Source organism: Pantherophis guttatus, chromosome 3, assembly GCF_059756535.1.
Source record: "Pantherophis guttatus breed Tessera chromosome 3, ASM5975653v1, whole genome shotgun sequence".
NCBI classification, from domain to species: Eukaryota; Metazoa; Chordata; class Lepidosauria; order Squamata; family Colubridae; genus Pantherophis; species Pantherophis guttatus.
In genome coordinates, this window is record NC_142065.1 from 209416752 (window position 1) to 209438167 (window position 21416).

Below are 21416 nucleotides of genomic sequence, written 5' to 3' on the forward strand. Positions count from 1 at the left end.
CCAAACTTTGTCGGACTTTGTTTAATCTCTGTAATTCATAGCAGGCTGATAAGGACATTTGTGGTTAAAGCCTGCATTTTGAAAGGGGTCTGTTTGTATTAAACGGAGTTTTTGGAGCTGTGTGTGTGTGCTACACTTCTTGGGACCCGTAGCTGGGGCAGAACACACTAGGGCTTATTTGGGGGGTGTCTTATTTTCCCCCCATGTACAGGAGGCCCACTTCTTCGGCTTGCTCATGGTGGAGGCTGCGTAGTGCTGTTGACACAAGGCAAGGGGGTGGAGCTCCCCCACACGCCCTGCACTGGCTTACCTCAGGGCCCCGCAGCCAGGCCATCCATGCCCCGACAACTGCTTCACCTCAGGGCCATGGCATAAACACACCACTCAGCCTCCTGCTCCATTGTGGCTGTGAGCAAGCAAAGAAGTCGGCCAATAGTGATGTGGACTCCTGCTGCGCATGGCTGCTAGTATTGCAGCCGCAAGGCAAGTGTCAGGGCATGGATGGACTGGCTACATGGGCCCTAAGATAAGCCGGTGGAGGGGACAGAGGGTGGCTCTACCACCCCTCTGCCTTGCCTCGTGGCCACAGCACCGCGAAGAACCAGATGGAATGGGCAGGTGGGTGGCTGCGTAGGGTCTTAAGTAGGGTTTATTTTGAGGGTAGGACAGTGGTGGGATTCAGCCAGTTCGCACTAGTTCGGGAGAACCGGTTGTTAACTTTCTGAGCAGTTTGGTGAACTGGATGTTGGAAGAAATCATTAGGGCAGAGAACCGGTTGTTCAATTATTTGAATCCCACCACTGGCGTAGGGCTTATATTAGGCACATTCGTAAAAACATGCTAGGTCTTATTTTGGGGATAGGTCTTATTTTCGGGGAAACAGAGTAATTGACTGTTAGCCCAGATCTTTTCAATCTGGGACTGCATCTCAATCACCCTATTTTGCACCAATGTTTCAAGCGTCTTGGGAATTCTCTCCCACCAAGATAAAAGCTTGGAAGGACTGAGATCCAAGAGACAAAACTAGGTCTTAGAGATGGTGTGATTGGCAAATGTTAATCCTTTGCGACAGCTGATAAATTATACCCATTCCTTAATTTCAGATGCGGGGAGAAAAATCACGGATTTGAGCCTCCCAATGGATCTGTGCTTGATTGTGCCTCTGACACAATTTTAAATTCAAGATGGCAGAGCACAGCTGCAGATACGTTCTCTAGGGAGGGTTCGTTGACTCACATTTTATTTCGAGAAACCTTGTACTTTTTTGGGGTAACAAGTTTATATTATATTACCTGATGGAGAGAGAATCTGAAAGGCTTCCTTTCTGTTCCAGATTCTATCTGCTACTAAGGGAACGTATAATTAGAAATGATTTAAAAAAAATATCCCAACGAAAATAAAGACAGCCAGCAGTTGGATAAGAAAAGCCTTGAAAGCTATTTATTTGACAAGTTCAAATAATTTATGGTTTCAATTTGCCACAAGCACACCCAGAACAGGCCGAATTCTGTCCTGAATTTGTAACAGATTTTAAAACAAGGAAGGGCTTAACTCATTTAATGGTGTCACCTCAGATTTACAAGCGAAAGCTGACCCATTACATACCACATTAGGAGATAATGAAATCAACCACATTTTCTGGGAGAGGAAGCATTAAAGAGAATAACTTACACATACATACAACCGAGATGTTATCTTTTTAGTGCACTGCCTGCAAGAAACTCCAGTGGAATTCTAATATGAAGACTTTAACTTGTAAAAGGTAAGGCAATAACACAAGAGGTGGCCTTACAACTTTCTGTGGAATATACTGTGTTTTCCCCAAAATAAGATCCTGTCTTATATTTTTTTGGACCCCAAAATAAGCGTTTGGCCTTAGTTTCGAGGAGGTCTTATTATTTTGGGGCGCATGGAGCAAGACGGGGCTCCTCTTGCCATCTTACCTGATTTCCAGCTCTGTCTCCCTAACCCTAACCAGAGGAAATGGCGGGGGCCAGCTGCGCATGTGTTTAAGTATTTTTGGGAGGGCTTATTTTTGGAGGGGGGAGGCTTATTTTAGCGCTCAAAAGCCCGATTGGGCTTATTATCCGGGGAGGTCTTATTTTCGGGGAAACAGGGTACTTCCATGTGAATGTGCCAAGACACATAAACACACCTCAGTGAAATCATTATTACTCCGTTAGGAAATTTACCTCTAAATAGAAACTTATCATTTTTGAGGATTCTCGAACCGATGCTGTGTCTCTTCTTTGGATTTGGTGCAGCGGGAAAATGCCAAACCAGATAATCATTCAAGTGAGGAAGAGGACATGGAGAGGCTATGTTCCTAAAATGGAGCCACTTGGGAAGGTCACTCTGCGAGGAGCGATATTTATTATTAAAGAGGTCTTACCTGGGTCTTTTAAGACCTGGGTAGAAGAAATCCAGGGATTTTATAAAAGGGAGTTGAATGCCTCCGTTATCAGATAATCAGTACAACTAGAATGTTCAGCTGGGCGAGAGAAGAAATAAAGTGAAATGCAGATTTCCCCCCCCCCACCTGTGTGAAAATGGAATGCAGGCTGATTTTTCTTATTAAAAAAAACGCTACATGTAATCAAAATAGAGATTACAGATTGAAGCAAAAGCTTCGTATCCCGGGAGAATTTAAATGGGGGCACGTCCCAAAGGCCTTTGTGAACCCCGATTCTCACAAAGGGAAGCCTGCGTGTCAGCCAAGTGAAATAACAGGATAAGCATCTCTTGCTAAAAGGGGAGGGAAGGTGCATAATATAATATCCTCTTCGCCAAGGAGAATGCAGAATCAGGATTTCTGCTCTGTGGGTTCCCGAGACCGACAGCTATTTAATATTGGATGATACGAAGCAAATTTGCACTAAGCAAAGAAAGGCGGGAGAAAGATATCCCTTAAGTAAGCATCATTCATGCGAATGACTGCTAGCCTTTAATCTTGATTTTTTTCCCCCTCTATTGCCACAGATTGACTTCTGTACTTTTTAAAAAAAAATAATAATAATTCAGGCCTAAATCAACACCCTTAGAAGCCAGTGCAAATTTAGCATATGATCCCATTAGCCGTCGAAATACAATATTGATTTCTTTGCAAAAATAAAAATAAAAACAAAACAAAAATTAAACGATGTCTTCAGCCAAAGGAAAAGGGAACATCAAGAATGAATCCCTTTTGTGGAGGGTTTTTTTTGCGTTGGATGGAAGCAACTTTGTAAGAAATGGATGCTTTGTGTTCTTTGAAAGGAGCCATTAGAAAAAGGGGTTTCGGAGTTAAAATCTTTTGGTTAAAAGCAGCTGTTGGCTGGTGTGAACTGTCTGCAAAACGAATGATAATCACTCCTCTAACAATCCATGGGGCAAACCATGATCCCACAAAGGATTTTGCAAATGACAGTTTGTAGCAAGGCTAACCGATAGCAGCTAAAGGGAGCTGAAATGGGCTGTAATTATTTGAAATTCATTTCCTTGGCCAGCCACTCCTTCTAACTTCCATCTGTGCATTCCCGGCGGGCAAACGTCATTGCCTAAATCAAAAGCAAACTACCGTATTTTTTGCTCCATAAGACGCACCTGACCATAAGACGCACTCCCGTTTTCGGCGTCTGGGCATCCTGTTTTCGGCCTCTTTGCGTCTCGTTTTCAGCCTCCGCATGCCCCATTTTCGGCTTCCATGCAACCCATTTTCGCCCTCCGTGAAAGACTGAAGACGGGATGCACGGAGGCAAAAAACTGAAGGGTGGGGGCTGAAGGGCGGGTGGGGCTTCGACAATATTTGCTCCATAAGACGCACAGACATTTCCCCCCCACTTTTGGGAGACAAAAAAGTGCGTCTTATGGAGCAAAAAATACGATATTTCAGTTGATTGCTTGGCTGTCCGCTGAAGAAGCAGAAAAAAGGGGAAGGAATACACATATTTGAAGCTCTGTCTATAGTCTTCTTCCAGACCATCCATTCTGCATTTCTTGTCACACACTCATTTTGTTTTTTTTTAATTATACCATTTTATTTAACTAAGGCTTATCCGTGCCAAGCGCTTCTGAAATTCAGCTGGAAAGTCGAAAAAATGGTCTCTTGGGTACGTGTTCAAAGGCTGCAAACTCAAGAGGTTCAAAAGTGGCAAAGCTAAAAGAGAGATTTGACATCTTGCTGGACCTACCGAATTATATTTTGCCACACAACTGTCTTAAATCTGGACTTCTTTTCAAAACAAACAAACAACCAATAAATAAATAAATAAATAAATCAAGGGATTTCAAGAACTGTAAAATCCAATTCTGAGAGCTGAACTAACTTGGCCAGAGTAGGAAAAAAAACTTGCATCTCCTATACAGTTGATATAGAAGTAGCTGGATCCCCATGCTTCACTACGAAACTACAAGCTTGAATCCTCCCCTATCCTCTCCCCTTCTCTCCCTCAGACTTGCCCCACAGAAATATCTCCCATCCTATCCCCTTCTCTCCCTCAGACTTTCTAGCCCCTTCTCTCCCTGAGGCTTGCCCCATAGAAGCCCCTCCTCTCCTTCAGGCTGGCCCCACAGAAACATCTCCTATCCTATCCCCCTCTCTCCCTCAGGCTTTGTAGCCCCTTCTCTCCCTGAGGCTTGCGCCATAGAAGCCTCTCCTCTCCCTCAGGCTGGCCCCACAGAAACATCTCCTATCCTATCCCCTTCTTTCCCTCAGGCTTTCTAGCCCCTTCTCTCCCTGAGGCTTGCCCCACAGAAGCCTCCCCTATGCTATCCCATTCTCTCCAGAGTTATTTTCAAGTTGGGAGGGGGAGTAGAATGTCTAACTAATTAGCACCAGAGAGTCTTAATAATAATATAGGAAATACTATTGCTCAGATGGTCATTTCGAAAAATCCTTTCTTAGTGAGCACCTAGAAGCCAAGAGGAACATACATGGCAAATTTCAAGTTTGTGGGCTTTACGGTTCTGGAGATTTCGTGATTAATGTGTGAGTGGTTCTCGCTTTTATAGAGAGAGAGATTTAGAAGATTTTTAAAAGTTTAAAAGAATACGAAAAGCTCAAGTGAACAGAATAGAAAAAAAATAGAAGTGCAGGTCATGACTTACGTTATAACTTTATATACATCTTCCAAACAGACAAGCAAGGATGCAATTAATTTGAGGATTATTTTTGAGAAATCAGTGGATACAGTCCAGTGTTACGTATATCTTAATAATTGAAATGTATTTCTAAAAGAGAGATCACTCTGTAAACCAGGAGTCTCCAACCTTGGCCACTTTAAGACTTGTGGACTTCAACTCCCAGAATGGCTGAGGAATTCTGGGAGTTGAAGTCCACAAGACTTAAAATGGCCAAGGTTGGAGACCCCTGCTGTAAACCTTTGTGAATGAAGAAAATCCAGTTCCTCGGTATCTAACGTTGCCTCTTCTTAAACGAGCAAACGCGATTGTCCGGGTACAGTTGGCTACTTGCAGGTAGTACTTAAACACTGTCTCTCCAAGGCATGTAGAAAACCTGGGAGTAGAAAGCAAGAGAGAGAGAGAAAGAGAGAGAGAGAGAGAGAGAGAGGCGAACCCAGAGCCAGCCTTGCTGAGCAAGGCGGTGAACTTAGGCTACGCTACCATTGACATTTACAACTTGGTCTGGATCACGGAGTGCACCGCTCGGATGTGAACGCTGGGCAGGCATAACCAGGACGGGGGAAACTCCTTGCTCGAGTGGCCTTCGTGAAACTTGATGTTCAGGTAAAAGTCTCCCGTGCAGAGAAATAGAAGCGCCCCGACACACATGGAGTTTTCGGTCGGCTTCACCTGAAAGAAAAAGGATGGGAGAATGGGAGCAGAGTCAGACAATGCAAAATATAGGAATCATGTGTGTGTTTGTGCACGTGCGTGCGTGTGTTCGGTTTCTCCATCCTAGTGTTGTGGCCCAGCAGAGCTGGCAGCAGATTCGGCCAGTAAGGAGGTTGGGGAGGAACATGGGCCAGTCCTGGAGTCTAGGCATCCCATCCTACAAAGCACAGCCATACAATTCCTCATGCTTGTCAAGGAGGAGACCCAATTAATTTACCCAGTTGGTAGAAGGCTAAGTGGAGCCCATTTTATCTATGGGAAAGATAAGCACACAGGGGCAGGGACGCGGTGGCTCAGTGGCTAAGTTGCTGAGCTTGTCGATCAGAAGGTTGGCAGTTCAGAGGTTCGAATCCCTACTGCCGCATAACGGAGTGAGCTCCCGTTACTTGTCCTAGCTTCTGCCAACCTAGCAGTTCAAAAGAACGTAAAAAATGCAAATAGAAAAATAGGGACCAGCGTTCCGTGCGCCTTTGGCGTTGAGTCATGCTGGCCACATGACCACGGAGACGTCTTTGGACAGCGCTGGCTCTTTGGCTTTGAAACGGAGATGAGCACTGCCCCCTAGAGTCGGGAACGACTAGCACATATGTGCAAGGGGAACCTTTACTTTTACCTATACAAAGGGCGTATTGATTTTGTTTTATACTTTGTTATTTTTATTGGTGGTGTAAAACATTCTGGTGTTAAACAAAGTGGAGGATAAAGTTAAAAAAATGTATGCAAGCAAGCAATCAAACAAATCCATGCTTTTTTTAAACGGTGAAATGTGAGGAATTCCAAAGTCCTTTCAAAGAAATTGCTGAATAAAATATCACAGAACGCCACTGGACGTTCCTTTCTTTAACGTTTTAACAGAATAAATAAGATCCAGCACGGACTTACTGTGTCAATATAAAAGGTGTTGGAGCCAACAAAAGAGATGCCATCTTGGAGATCGTAATTGTGGACGCCGTTTTGATAATCTTGGTAGGGGATCACAGTGAGGGAGAAGGGTCCGACGTTGTGCTTGCTCCAATTGGTCAGTTTCACTTCGAGCTTCACTGGATCCCCGACGGTGCAGTCTGCTACAATATCTGAGTCACAGGGTTTTCCTTCCACCAACACATCTGGAATACAAAGAGACAGATGGAGGGGTGAATGTGTTTTGCTTCGAGAATGTGAAATCCTAGAATAGAATAGAATAGAATAGAATAGAATAGAATAGAATAGAATAGAATAGAATGGAATGGAATGGAATGGAATGGAATGGAATGGAATGGAATGGAATGGAGTGGAGTGGAGTGGAGTGGAGTGGAGTGGAGTGGAATGGAATGGAATGGAATGGAATAGAATAGAATAGAATAGAATAGAATAGAATAGAATAGAATAGAATAGAATAGAATAGAATAGAATAGAATAGAATAGAATAGAATAGAATAGAATAGAATAGAATAACAGAGTTGGAAGGGACCTTGGAGGTCTTCTTTTCTAGGCCCCTGCTTAGGCAGGAAACCCTACACCATGCCAGACAAATGGCTGTCCAATCTCTTCTTAAAAACTTCCAGTGTTTGAGAATTCGCAACTTCTGGAGGCAAGTTGTTCCACTGGTTAATTGTTCTCACGTCAGGAAATTTCTCCTTAGTTCTAAATTGCTTTCCTCCTTGATTAGTTTCCACCCATTGCTTCTTGTCCTGCCCTCAGGTGCTTTGGAGAATAGTTTGACTCCCTCTTCTTTGTGGCAACCCCTGAGATATTGGAAGACTGCTATCATGTCTCCCCTAGTCCTTCTCGTCATTAAACTAGACATACCCAGTTTCTGCAACCGTTCTTCATATGTTTTAGCCTCCAGTCCCCTAATCATCTTTGTTGCACTTCTCTGCACTCTTTCTAGAGTCTCCACATCTTTTTTACATCGTGGCTACCAAAACTGGAGGCCTTTTAAATGTAATGCCTTTTGCAAACTGAAAGGAAGCAAGTTGCAACCAGAAATGAATACCACAGTAGAGGTAGTCCTCCAGTTACAACAGTCGATTTAGTGACCAAAGTTACAACAGTACTGAAAAACCCTACTTGAGTCAGCCGTGGCAAGTTGGCCATTCAGTTGAGGTTAAAAACCTGTTAGTCAGAAAAGAAAGGGTTTTCTTTTTACTAAGGCTTGAAATCCTTGCCTTCACAAATTGTGGGAGCTTCATCACTGGAAGCTTTCAAGAAGAGACTGGACGACATGTCATCTGTCAGAAATGGTGTAGGGTCTCCAGCTTGGGCAGGGGGTTGGACTAGATGACCTACAAGGACCCTTCTGACAATCTGTTAAAAAGATCCTGATAATAATAAACATCCATAACTAGAATCTTCTCTAAAGTGGTAAAAGTTTGGCATTTTACAACATGTTTACAATTTTCACCCCACATCTTTATTAGTATGAAGTTATACTTTATTTTTTTTTGTTAATTTATTTTTATTCTTATTTCTCATAAACATACTTAAATGTACAGTCTCTTATCCATTGTTAATCATACATATTATCTTTTGACTTTTATATTAGTTCATTCTTCATCCTAAAAAAATAGGGTATATTCGAATAGGAATATACCCTATTTTTTTAGGATGAAGAAGTTATACTATCCTAATGTTCAACCAAAATGTTGGAGATGTGATTGTTTAGATGCTACATATTATCATATATGGTGGACTTGTAAGAAAGTGAAGGCTTTTTGGATAAAAATTTGGTGGGTTATGCAAAATGTCTTGAAGAAAAAAATCCAATTCTCTCCTCAATTGTTTTTATTGGGTATAGTTAAGGGCTTTTCACTGGGTGAAATAAAATTGATATTGTATATGGTGACAGCAGCTAGGTTACTGATTGGTCAATATTGGAAGAGGGATGTTATGCCTACTATTGAAGAATGGACTTTGAAGATGGCCAGTTTTGCAGAAATGGCGAAGGTATCAGCATACCTAAAAGACCGGACTCAGGAGACTTATGCATGGGAGTGGAAGAAATGGATAGATTACGTGCAGAATAAATATCAAACTAGGAAGTATCAGATAGCTTTTAGCTGAATGTTGTGTAAGAATGTATAGTATATAGGGGGTAGAATAGTTGAATGTCATGTAGAAATGTATAGTACACAGGGGGTAGAATAGAGGGGCGGTAAAGTATGATATAATATGATTTGGATTTGGATTTGATCCTGGGGAAGTCATGGGGGGAGGGGAGGGTTAGGGAGGGTTAGGGAGGGAAAGGCGGGGGGGAAATGGGAAAATTTGTATTTGTAAAACTTTTTCAATTAAAAAAAAAAAAGAAGTTATACTTTTATTGAGGTATGGGTTTTAAACGAGAAACCAACATCTTTCATTAATTCTTCGTAACGGAAAACATCTGAATTCACCTAGGCATTTGTAATGTATTTTTTCCTCTTTCATTATTGTTAAATTGGTATCATTTAACAGGTGAAGAATCCGTAGGAATCTAAACAAACTGACCGACAAATCACAACACGTATCCACTGCCTGACAGAAATGCAACTGATAATAATGGCGGGATGATCGATTTAATCTTGATTAGGCAGAAAACTGCAGTTAATTCAAAATAGTATTCATTAGTAAAAAATATGTACAGGTGTTGCCAGCGGGGATAACATTTTAAAATATATACCCATTTTTTTAAATTATTATTATCATGATCAGCTCTTCCCGAATGACACAAAAGAGTTTAGGTATCCTTAACACCTTCAAATCCTCATCAACTGACAGAGCCGTGAAAAGGTCAGAAACATTCATTTTGGGTAGATTAATTTAGCAATAACAAGCCTCAAATCAACCGGGTCAACTTTCTTCATTTATTTCATCACATTCTTGCTTCAACCTCTCCTCTCTGTTATTTTTAGTTTTGTCAGTAGAAACCATTTGAGCTAAACCTAATATTTTGTCACTGTCACAAGCCCTCCCAGCTGCCTGTGTTTGTGTATGACAAATCGCCCCAAAGATCTCACCACAGCTTGGCAAAAAAAACCCAAAAAACCTCCGTTCCTATTCATGCCAGTCGTACATTTTTCAGAAATAAAAAGAGAGAGGGCCGTTGAATAGAAAACCTTTACGAATGAAGAAGAGGACTACAAATGAAGCGTTCCTTTGTGCATGTGTTCGACACATCTCGGGCTTCTCTGCCGAGACATTTCCGGCAAAGTAAATTTTCCGGTTCTCTTGGCAAATCAAGGCAGGGGTAATTAGCAATCACACACTGAGCTCATTCCAAGGAAAATATGGATGTCGCCAGGAGAATAGGCTGATGGAAAGAACACATGATGGCTGTCAAACGCCGGAGAAATCAGAAGATTCGGGCAGTTCAAATGAGGATAAAGATTTATTGCAAGCTTAAGCGCTCTACAAGAATCTGACCAACTAACCGTCAAGGGAAATGCACGGGAGATAAGAAAAGCAATCAAGGAGAGCTGGACTTACAGATCTGTTGCGGGCACGCAGGGACTCGTGACTTATGATGTGCTTGACCCCTCCATCGGGCTCAGCCTGGTAATTCCCTTACAATGGCTGGGTTAGTGCTAAGAAAAAGCTTTCTTTAATTTCTCCAATCTTTTCGGTCCAAAGTTTGGGATCAGGTCTCTTATTCCGCTCATCCAGCACTTTACCCATAATTAACAGTAACAGATTTAACGGATTAACAGAATTGGACCTTGTAGGTAATCTAGTCCTAGCCCTATCCAAGCAGGAGACCCTACACCATTTCTGACAGATGGCAGTCCAGTCTCTTCTTGAAAGCTTCCAGTGATGGAGCTCCCACAACTTCTCACAATAAGGAGAACTCAGGAAAGTTCTCCTTATTTCTGGGTTGAATCTCTCCTTCATCAGTTTCCATCCATTATTCCTTGTCTGGCCTTCAGGTACTTTGGAAAATAGGTGGACCCCCTTCCTCTCTGTGGCAGCCCCTCAAATATTGGAAGACTGCTATCATGTCTTCTCTGGTTCTTCTCTTCACTAGACTAGCCATGCCTAGTTCCTGCAACCGTTCATCATATGTTTTAGCCTCCAGTCCCCTAATCATCTTGGTTACTCTTATCGGCACTTTTTCTAGAGTCTCAACATCTTTTTTATAGTGTGGTGACCAAAACTGGATAACAGTTGGAAGGGACCTTGGAGATCATCTAGTCCAACCCCCTGCTCTCGCAGGAGACCTATACTATTTCTGATAAATAGCTGTCCAACAACTTCCGTAGGCAATTTGTTCCATTGGTTAATTGTTCTCACGGGTAGGAATTTTCTTCTTATTTCTAGATTGCTTTTCTTCTTGGTTAGTTTCCGTCCATTGTTTCTTGTCCTGCCTACAGGTACTTTGGTAAACAGGTTGGCCCCCTCTTCCTGGTGGAAGCCCTTGAAGTATTGGAAGACTGCTATCATGTCACCAGTGGTCCTTCTTTTTACTAAACTAGGTACAGTATATCCAATTCCAGCAATTGTTGTTTGTATGTTTTAACTTTTTCTTCTTGTTGTTGTTAGTTGCGAAGTCGTGTCCGATCCATCATGACCCCATGGACAATGTTCCTCCAGGCCTTCCTGTCCTCTACCATCCTCTGGAGTCCATTTAAGCTCACGTCTACTGCTTCAGTGACTCCATCCAGCCACCTCATTCTCTGTCGTCCCCTTCTTCTTTTGTCCTCAATCATTCCCAGCATTAGGTTCTTCTCCTGTGAGTCCTTCCTTCTCATTAGGTGGCCAAAGGATTTGAGTTTCATCTTCAGGATCTGGCCTTCTAAAGAGCAGTCAGGGTTGAACTCCTCTTGGACTAACCGGTTTGATCGCCTTACAGTCCAAGGGACTTGCAGGAGTCTTCTCCAGCACCATAGTTCAAAGGCCTCCATTCTTTGGCACTCAACCTTCCTTATGGTCCAACTTTCACAGCCATCCATTGCAACAGGGAAAACCATAGCCTTGACTATACGCACTTTCGTTATAATTTTTGCTGCTCTTCTCTGAACTCTTTCCAAAGCCTTGACATTTTTATCTTTTTCATTAACAGTAAAGTTGATAATGGCAGAAGGCTTAATACCGGTATCAGATATAGAATTTAGATAGTTCAGTGGTCTCCAGTCCTTACGTTGTATCTGCAATGGGACAGTCCAATGAAGGGTAAACTCACACTCTTCTCTTTTCCTCTGGTGGTGTACCACACCTCCTCTCTATGTGTCCGTGAAAAGCCTCCCGATTCTCACATCCAATTAAAATGTAAAAGGTCACAAGACAGAAACTTCAGATCGGAGAAATTGATTTCATCTTTCCCACAGCCAATTAGTCTACGATTGATTTAGGGTTTGTATGCCGTAGAGAGATTAATTATTTCCTGAACGCAAAACCTAACCTGGCACCAATCCAAGAGGTATAAAGGCAGCTTTGCTCTGTCAAACGATCAGCCCTGTTTGCAGAGGGGGAGGCAGCCGATTACGGGGAAACTACCTTGACACAGCTGCACACCTCAACCAAGAAATTATTTCGGTTTCGGGTCCCTCGCTAACCCAGAAACGGTTGACGGCGCTCGGTGGAGCTCACTTAACATTCTCGTTTGCAAAAGAGTAAAGTCCGGGTGTTGTGTGTTTGGCTTGCTAACACAGATGGCATGTAAAAAGAGACATTACATGAGCTGTTCGTTAAGGATTTGATCCCGTCAAAAAGCTCTAGGTTTTTATACGGAGTGGAGTGGAGTGGAGTGGAGTGGAGTGGAGTGGAGTGGAGTGGAGTGGAGTGGAGTAGAGTAGAGTAGAGTAGAGTAGAGTAGAGTAGAGTAGAGTAGAGTAGAGTAGAGTAGAGTAGAGTAGAATAGAATAGAATAGAATAGAATAGAATAGAATAGAATAGAATAGAATAACAGAGTTGGAAGGGATCTTGGAGGTCTTCTAGTCCAACCCTCTGCTCAGGCAGGAAACCCCGTACCATTTCAGACAAATGGTCATCCAATAGCTTCTTAAAAACCTCCCGTCTTGGAGCATTCTCAAGCCAGAAGTTGTGGGTGCTTCATCACTGGAGGTTTTTAAGAAGAGACTGGACAACCACCTATCTGAAATGGGTTAGGGTCTCCTGATTAAGGGGTTGGACTAGAAGACCTCCAAGGTCCCTTCCAACTCTCTTATTCGGTTACTCCGCTATTAGGTCAAACTGCAATGATTTGCTTAACAAGCATGGCCATAAAGCGGATAAAATTGGCCATGACTGACTGAACATCCGGCTTCGGGCCCAGATTGGGATCAGAAGTTGAGGTCAACCTGTACATTTTCATCCCATCTGGAGAATCCCACTCACTTATCTTTGTTTCTCCCTCTCCTGTGAACTGCAACTAGCATTTTAATTTTGTTAGCCAGAGTACAATACTGGAATTTAGAATGCAGCTGCAACCTAACAACCAAGTGTTAAGCACACATAAATGTTTCTCAGCCAAGGTGAATCACATCCAGTACTCTACATGGGCAGAGAAGTGTTTAAGAAAACAGAAAACAGAGTTGGAAGGGATCTTGGAGGTCTTCTAGTCCAACCCCCTGCTTAGGCAAGAAACCCTACACCACTTCAGACAAATAGCTATCCAACATCTTCCTAAAAACTTCCAGTGTTGGAGCATTCGCAACATCTGGAGGCCAGTTGTTCCACTTATTCATTGTTCTAACTGTCAGGAAATTCCTCCTTAGTTCTAAATTGCTTCTCTCCTTGATTAGTTTCCACCCACTGCTTCTTGTCCTCCCATCAGGTGCTTTGGAGAATAGCTTGATCCCCTCTTCTTTGTGGCAGCCTGAGAAGGGCTGTGTTGCAGTTATTTCTCCATAAGGCATGGGAAGAACTCAGTGGTGGCTTGCCCCCAGTTCGGACCGGTTTGCAAGAACCAGTAGTAAAACCAGCGGGAGGCTCCGCCCACTGACCTGGACATCATCAGAAGTGATCTGCGTACATGCAGAAGCTTCTGCGCACGCGCAGAAGAGCGCACAATCAAAGCGAACACGCAGGCATGATGCGAACCAGTAGTAAAGGTAAGTAGAACCCACCCCGGAAGATCTGCATACATTGAGAATGGTTGAGAATAATTGTAACAGTAAAGATTATGAAAGAATCTATCGTTTGCTTAAAGTTCAAGCTGGAGCTCAAAAGAAGATAGAACAAAGAGCAGAGTCATGGATTATAAATTCAGGGAGTCCTTGATTTATGACCCCGATTGAGCCAACATTTCTGTTGCTAAGCAAGACCCTTGTTAAGTGAACTTCCCTCATTTTATGGTCTTCCTTGCCACAATTGTTGAGCGAAACACTGCAGTTCTTAAGTTAGCAACACGGTTGTTAAGTGAATCTGGCTTCCCCATTGACTGGGTGAAACCAGGCTTAATAGCAGGGACTGTGAGAGGGATCTTGGAGTCTTAGTGGACAACCAGCTAAATATAAGCCAGCTGTGTGCGGCGGCAGCCAAAAAAGCCAATGCAATCTTAAATTGCATTAACAGAGGGATACAATCAAGATCAAGGGAGCTACTAATACCACTCTATAAAGCCTTAGTAAGACCACACCTAGAATACCGCATCCAGTTTTGGTCACCACACTATAAAAAAGATGTGGAGACTCTAGAAAAAGTGCAGAGGAGAGCAACCAGGATGAAGAGGAGACTGGAGGCTAAAACATATGAAGAACAGTTGCAGGGACTGGGAATGGCTAGTCTAGTGAAGAGAAGGACCAGGAGAGACATGATAGCAGACTTCCAATACTTGAGGGGCTGCCACAGAGAGGAAGGGGTCAAGCTATTCTCCAAAGCACCTGAAGGCCAGACAAGGAATAATGGATGGAAACTGATCAAGGAGAAATTCAACCTAGAAATAAGAAGAAATTTTCTGACAGTCAGGACAATCAACCGATGGAACAGAAGTTGCCTTCAGAAGTTGTGGGAGCTTCATCACTGGAGGCTTTCAAGAAGAGACTGGACTGCCATCTGCCAGAAATGGTGTAACGTCTCCTGCTTGGGCTGGGGGTTGGATTGGATGACCTCCAAGGTCCCTTCCAACTCTGTTAATCTGTACTTCAGACTTGGCTTGTCAGAAGGTGGCAAAAACGGGTCGCATGAAACCCGGGATGCTGCAACCATCCTAAACATGAGCCAAGACTCAAGAATTTTGATGGTGCGACCCTGGGGATGTCTGCAAAGGTCACGAGTCGCCTTTTTTTCAGGGCCGTTGTAACTTGGAACGGTCACTAAAACCAATCGTTGTACATCGAGCACCACCTGTAAATAGGATTAAGTGCCTGCCTGCTTTCAAATTACCTGGGAGAAGTTTTAGGAAATTGCTGCTCTGTTGCAATCCAATTTAGTAATGACGGAAGCACATCCTTTGGCCTGGGCTGTTTAAAACCAGGCAAATTACTTTCCTTCTCTCTCCCTGCACCCTATAAAAATCTGAATTGGCTGCTGCCAGCTTCTTGTTTCAGCTTCCCGAAGCAGGAGGTTGGATAAAATTCCCTTCCGCTGCTGAGCTCTTGTTCCAACCATTCCAATCTGTGCTGAGTTTTTCTTTAATCAAAGGAGCCTGGGCATTGTTCCTGGGCCATCGCAGCCCCTTCTTCCCCCATATTGTGGCACGAGTTTTTTTTCCCTTTAATCTTCCCAGCCGACGTCCTCTTTCATTTGCAACACCGGATTTGGCCACCGCTTGGGTTTTGCGGTCATGAAAAAAGCCGGAGAGGTTAGGCAGGTCCATCCAAACCAAACAGATTCATAAACAGCGGATTCTCTTCTCCTCGGACACATCGCACGAATGCCAAATGGCAATTGGGTGACAGCTGAGCCTCCTATTAACGGGTGTATTACTTGCGGTAAATCTGTGCGACGCATTTCGACTCTCTGATTCACGTTTAAACTGAGAAGTCTCCATTTGCTAGTATATAAAAATACATACATACACTTAAGGCAAAACAGTAATTTTGGGACGGCAAAGAGATCTGGCAAATCAAATTGCCTGCAATCCCCGCCATGCTAAATACCCAAAGCAGCATGCTGTTGGTTTGTTTGTTTATTTAGGAAATTTATATGGCCGCCTATTCGCCTATTCGCTCACAGGGACCCTAGGTGGCTTACAAGCAATAAAAGCATAATATAGAAAATTAAAACAACAACAACAGCACACACAATAACTCTCCAATCCCTGGCGACAACAAACAAACAAGCAACTTGGTGGGCTCTGTCACACTCTGGGCTCCCCAGGTCCGCTGGCGAAACCAAGTCTTTGGAGCCTTACGAAAGACTATCAAAGTGGGAGCCAGGCTAATCTCTGAATTTCTGACCAATCAATCAATCGGAATAGAGTTGGAAGGGACCTTAGAGGTCTTCTAGTCCAACCTCCTGCTCAAGCAGGAGACCCTATAACATTTCAGATAGATGGATGTCCAGTCTCTTCTTAGAAACCTCCAATGATGGAGTGCCTACAACTTCTGAAAGCAATCCGTTCCTCTAGTTGATTGTTCCCATTGTTAGGAAGTTTCTCCTTAATTCCAGGTTGCTTCTCTCCTTGGTTAATTTCCATCCATTTTTTGATGATTGTCAGGATTCCAAGCCGTGGTGAAATTCAATTTTTTTTTATTACCAGTTCTGTGGGCGTGGCTTGGTGGGCGTGGCAGGGGAAGGATACTGCAAAATCTCCATTCCCTCCCCACTCCAGGGGAAGGATACTGTAAAATGCCCATTCCCTCCCCACTCCTTTTTTTGGGGGGGGGGGTTGATTTATATGCTGCCCTTCTCCGGAGACTCAGGGCAGCTTACAATGCGTTAAGCAATAGCCTTCATACTTTTGTATATACCTGCTTAGTAGGGCTTTTGGCCCCCCCTAAGCGGTGTTCTATTTTATACAAAGTCAGCTTATTGCCCCCACAATCCGGGTCCTCATTTTACCTACCTCGAAAGGATGGAAGGCTGAGTCAACCTTGAGCCTGGTGAGATTTGAACTTGCAGTAATTGCAGGCAGCTGATGTTTGTAACAGTGCTTTAGTCTGCTGCGCTACCAGGGCTCCTGGTGGAAGGATATGGCAAAATCTCCATTCCCTCCCCACTCTGGGGCCAGCCAGAGGTGGTATTTGCCGGTTCTCCGAACTACTCAAAATTTCCGCTGCCGGTTCGTCAGAACCTATCAGAGCCTGCTGGATTTCACCCCTGATTCCAGTAATAGATCAGCTTCAGGGTTGACAATGATATTCCAAAGGGAAGGAGCCACCATGGAGAAAGGCCCTTCTTCTGGGTCCCGCCAGATGTACACAGATGTAGGGGATGGGACCCACAACATTCCTTGCCTTCCCACTCTAGTGGGTTCGGTGGATGCGACCAGCAAGAAACGGCCCCTCGGATAACTTGGTCCCAAGCCACGAAGGGCTTTAGAGGTGAGAACCAGCACCTTGAATTGCACCTGGAAACAGATCAGCAACCAACGCAGCTTCCCGCAGGAGAGTTAATACATGTCACACCTAGGTCTGCACAGAACCAGGCGGGCTGGGGTGCATTTTGAACCCACTGGAGCTTCTGGCTACTTTTCAAGGGCAGCCCAATTGTTTCCTGCTCCTCGCTAGAACTTTTCAAATGTCATTTTTCAGCATCCTGAGATGCTAAACCTGACAGTCAGCACCTGAACTAGAAGGCTACAAGTGTCAACAGATCCAGAAGTGATAGCAGCGAGGAAATGTGGATGTTCAAAGTAGAGACCGATTCCACAGCAAAATCTGGTGGACGTCAAAGCAGATTATGAATGCTTTTATGAGGTTGGCCCTGCCGTTAGGCCACTGAGGTGGACATCTCAGGTGACAGATGATGGAGGTTGCAAAAAGCTACCTAGAATAGAGCTGTAGTAGTCACAGAGGTAAGATAATGAAAAGTGATGGTTGCTGGTATTTGAATAGGGTAACACTTGCATTTTGTTTAACTACCCTTGTTTCAGGAGTGAAATGCTCCCGGTTCGGACCGGATTGTACGTAGCGATGGCGGAGGATGGTTCAGACAACCGGTAGCAAAAATCCCTGCCCCCCCCCCCCCACCATGCCCAGCTGAGCTGCACAATCATCAGAGGCTTTTTTTTTTTAACTTTTAAAAGCATTTTTTCTACAACCTCTGCGGATGAAAAAATGCTTTTAAAAATAATTTAAAAAAGCCTCTGATGATCGCATGGCTCAGCTGGGATCATCAGAGGCTTTTCAAAGCATTTTTTTCTGCAACCTCTTGGCCGAAGAGGTGGTAAATAAAATGCCTTTGAAAAGTCTCTGACGATCCCAGCTGAGTTCCCTGATTGGCAGAGAGGCTTTTCAAAAAAGCATTAGAAAAAATGCTTTGAAAAGTTTTTTTAAAAAAAAATTGGCCACGCCCACCCAGTCACATTACCCCCCCCAAGCCACGCCCACAGAACCAGTGCCTTGTTTATATCCCAATCGAAGGACTACCGATTCAGACAAACAATCAATAAACAACAGCCTAATCAAGGAACCACCAAGAACATTCCCAACACTGACAAGATAAGCGACTTGTATATAAACAGAGACCCAACCCCACTCCCTTCTAGCACTGATGCTGTTACCTAGTTGGGTAACGAAACAACCAAGAAAACAACCAAATTCAGAGAGCACCAAGAACCCCACAGTCCTCCTCTTCCTCCTCTGTACAAACTCTACATCCTTCTAAGGCTGATGCTGTTACCTACTTGGGTAATGAAACGTCTGCAAGAAAACAATCAGTACCACACAGTCCACCTCCTCCTCTCCACAAACCCCACACCCTTCTAGGATTGATAGTGTTACCTAGTTGGATAATAAAACACCTGCCAAATCCCCCCTCCCCACAATCTCAGAGAGTATCAAGGACCACCCAAGCTTCCTCCTCCTCTCCACAAACCCTAAACCCTTCTAGGACTGATGCTGTTACCTAGTTGGGTAATAAAACATCTGCAAGGAAAAAAAAACCAAGTTCAGAGAGTACCAAGGACCCAATATTTTGCTCTTTGTCTTAGGTAGTGAAGTGTTAGCAAAGAGTAGCAAGAAGAAGCAGAAGAGAAATGGTATAGAGCTATCTGGACATAACGTTACGTACTGTTATTTATTTACTCCATTTGCAAACCACCTTGCCGCTTATTCCAAAATTCAAGGCTGCTTAGAGCAATTTAAAAATATATAAATGCAACAATAAAAAAACAACAACAATGCACTTGAAATTAAACTTCTACCGATGGAAGAGAGCGGGCAGAGCTAAATCACGGTTATTCATTAAAGGGGGTATGTGTTAAAGCCAATTCATTCTAAAATAAAATGGTTTTTCGTTTCCACCCCAATGAAGAATGAAGACACACAACACTTAGCATTGTACCATCTGGATGAAAAACGATCATCGTTGCTGCTCGGGAGCTGCAACTGCGCATGACAATCAAGAGGCAACTCTTCTGAGATTGCAGAGAGGAAAACGAGAAGGGAAATAAATATACAAAATCCATCCCCTGACATAATAGCGGGTTTTTTTTTTTAAATGCCAAACTTGCTCACAAGAAAGAATCAATCTCAGCATTCCTAAAAGAGAAGTTTACCACAAAATAATAATAATAAAAATGATTTCATTCTCCAATATATCCTCATTTTAAATAAAGAGGAGCTCTGGCTGACAGAACTCTTTTAACAATTTTTTTTTTAAAAAAAAAGGCCAATCAAGACAGAAACCAGGGTGCGTGCAAGTGTTGCATATATTTGGAATATAAAACCAGAAGAAAACTCTTTGTACGGCACATATTACCGCAAACCTAATTTGTTGAACAGTCCATTGCTTTCCTAATCCTTTTTAGCTTCCTAATCTCCAGAAAGTTTCCCATTCATGAACAACATTTTTAAATTGAATTAGTGGGAAGGAGAGGGAGGGAGGAAGGGAGGGAGGAAGATGAGAAAGGGAAAAGGGAGGGAGGGAGAAGGGGAGAGAGAGGGAGGGAGGGAGGGATGGGAACAGGGAGGAAGGAAAGAAGGGGAGGGAGGGAGGGAGGAAGGGAGGAAGGAAAGAGGGAGGAAGGGATGGGAACAGGGAGGAAGGAAAGAAGGGGAGGGAGGAAGGAAGGAAAGAGTGAGGAAGGGATGGGAACAGGGAGGAAGGAAAGAAGAGGAAGGAGGGAGGGAGGAAGGGAGGAAGAGGGAGGAAAGGGGATGGGAACAGGGAGGAAGGAAAGAAGAGGAAGGAGGGAGGGAGGAAGGGAGGAAGAGGGAGGAAAGGGGATGGGAACAGGGAGGAAGGAAAGAAGGGGAGGGAGGGAGGGAGGAAGGGAGGAAGGAAAGAGGGAGGAAGGGATGGGAACAGGGAGGAAGGAAAGAAGGGGAGGGAGGAAGGAAGGAAAGAGTGAGGAAGGGATGGGAACAGGGAGGAAGGAAAGAAGAGGAAGGAGGGAGGGAGGAAGGGAGGAAGAGGGAGGAAAGGGGATGGGAACAGGGAGGAAGGAAAGAAGGGGAGGGAGGGAGGGGGGAAGGAAGGGAGGAAGGAAGGAAAGAGGGAGGAAGGGATGGGAACAGGGAGGAAGGAAAGAAGGGGAGGGAGGAGGGAAGGAAGGGAGGAAGGAAGGAAAGAGGGAGGAAGGTATAGGAACAGGGAGGAAGGGAGGAAGAGGAAGGAGGGAGGGAGGAAGGGAGGAAGAGGGAGGAAAGGGGATGGGAACAGGGAGGAAGGAAAGAAGGGGAGGGAGGGGGGAAGGAAGGGAGGAAGGAAGGAAAGAGGGAGGAAGGGATGGGAACAGGGAGGAAGGAAAGAAGGGGAGAGGGAGGGAGGGAGGAGGAAAGAAGGAAGGAAGGAAGGAAGGAAGGAAGGAAAGAAGGAAGGAAGGAAGGAAGGAAGGAAGGAAGGAAGGAAGGAAGGAAGGAAGGAAGGAAAGGAGGGAGGTTGAATCCAACATCTTTTGATTTGTAATTTTCTTCCAAATTATTTTGAAAGCAAAAAATTGGGCAAATCCCCAGGAGACAGTGAGTTCTAGTTCCGCCTTAGGCACGAAAGCTGGGATGTGACACGGAAGACCTTAAAGGTTGGAGGGCGATTTTAAGAAAAGGACGTACGATGCCCTTGAATTCAGATTGCAAATCGAGATCATGCCTAAGCTTCAGGATACAATAGATGGGAAGAAAACTAAGCAATCTGGCACAGCAGCACAAAGCAGTTGAGATTTCAGAAGGAAAACGACTAGAAAAACACGGCAAGGTAGGAAGGGAAAACGAAAGAAGGCACGAATGACAAGACTTGGCAAAAAAGGGATTGGAGCAGAAAGGTTTTTCATGTGTGATGGAAGCGTTTTAGCAACTGACAATTAACTTGCTACCAAAGCCTTATGTTAAGTGATAGGTTTTAAAAAAAAAAAAATCAACCAGAAATGGAAGAGTAATTCAGTTGCAACTGAGCATTATCTGGTCAGTGGGATGCGTTCCGAAAGAACCACAGCCAGGACTTCATAGTGGAGGAATATGGAGGAATATGTTGGGGAGTCTGTGGCTGGGGAATTCTGGGAATTGAAGTCCACACATCTTCAAGGGGGCCAAGGTTGCAAAACACTGGACTAAACCATGATTGAAGCCATGAAGTGGCTTTTATTCTTT

At 43.9% G+C, this 21416-nt stretch overlaps 1 protein-coding gene across 5 annotated transcripts in view; it reads right to left on the reverse strand.

The window, feature by feature from the left end:
* Positions 1-5074: 5074 nt before the first annotated feature.
* Positions 5075-21416, reverse strand: part of TRAPPC9 (trafficking protein particle complex subunit 9) — a 330633-nt gene continuing 314291 nt past the window's right edge. For all 5 annotated transcript variants that reach the window (XM_034436032.3, XM_034436031.3, XM_034436033.3 and 2 more), the window contains 2 exons: positions 6715-6938; positions 5075-5790 (listed from right to left, as the gene is read on the reverse strand). In XM_034436032.3, the coding sequence (XP_034291923.1) occupies positions 5611-5790; positions 6715-6938 (404 nt within the window). In that variant the 3' untranslated portion in view covers positions 5075-5610. The remainder of the gene's footprint in view (positions 5791-6714; positions 6939-21416) is intronic.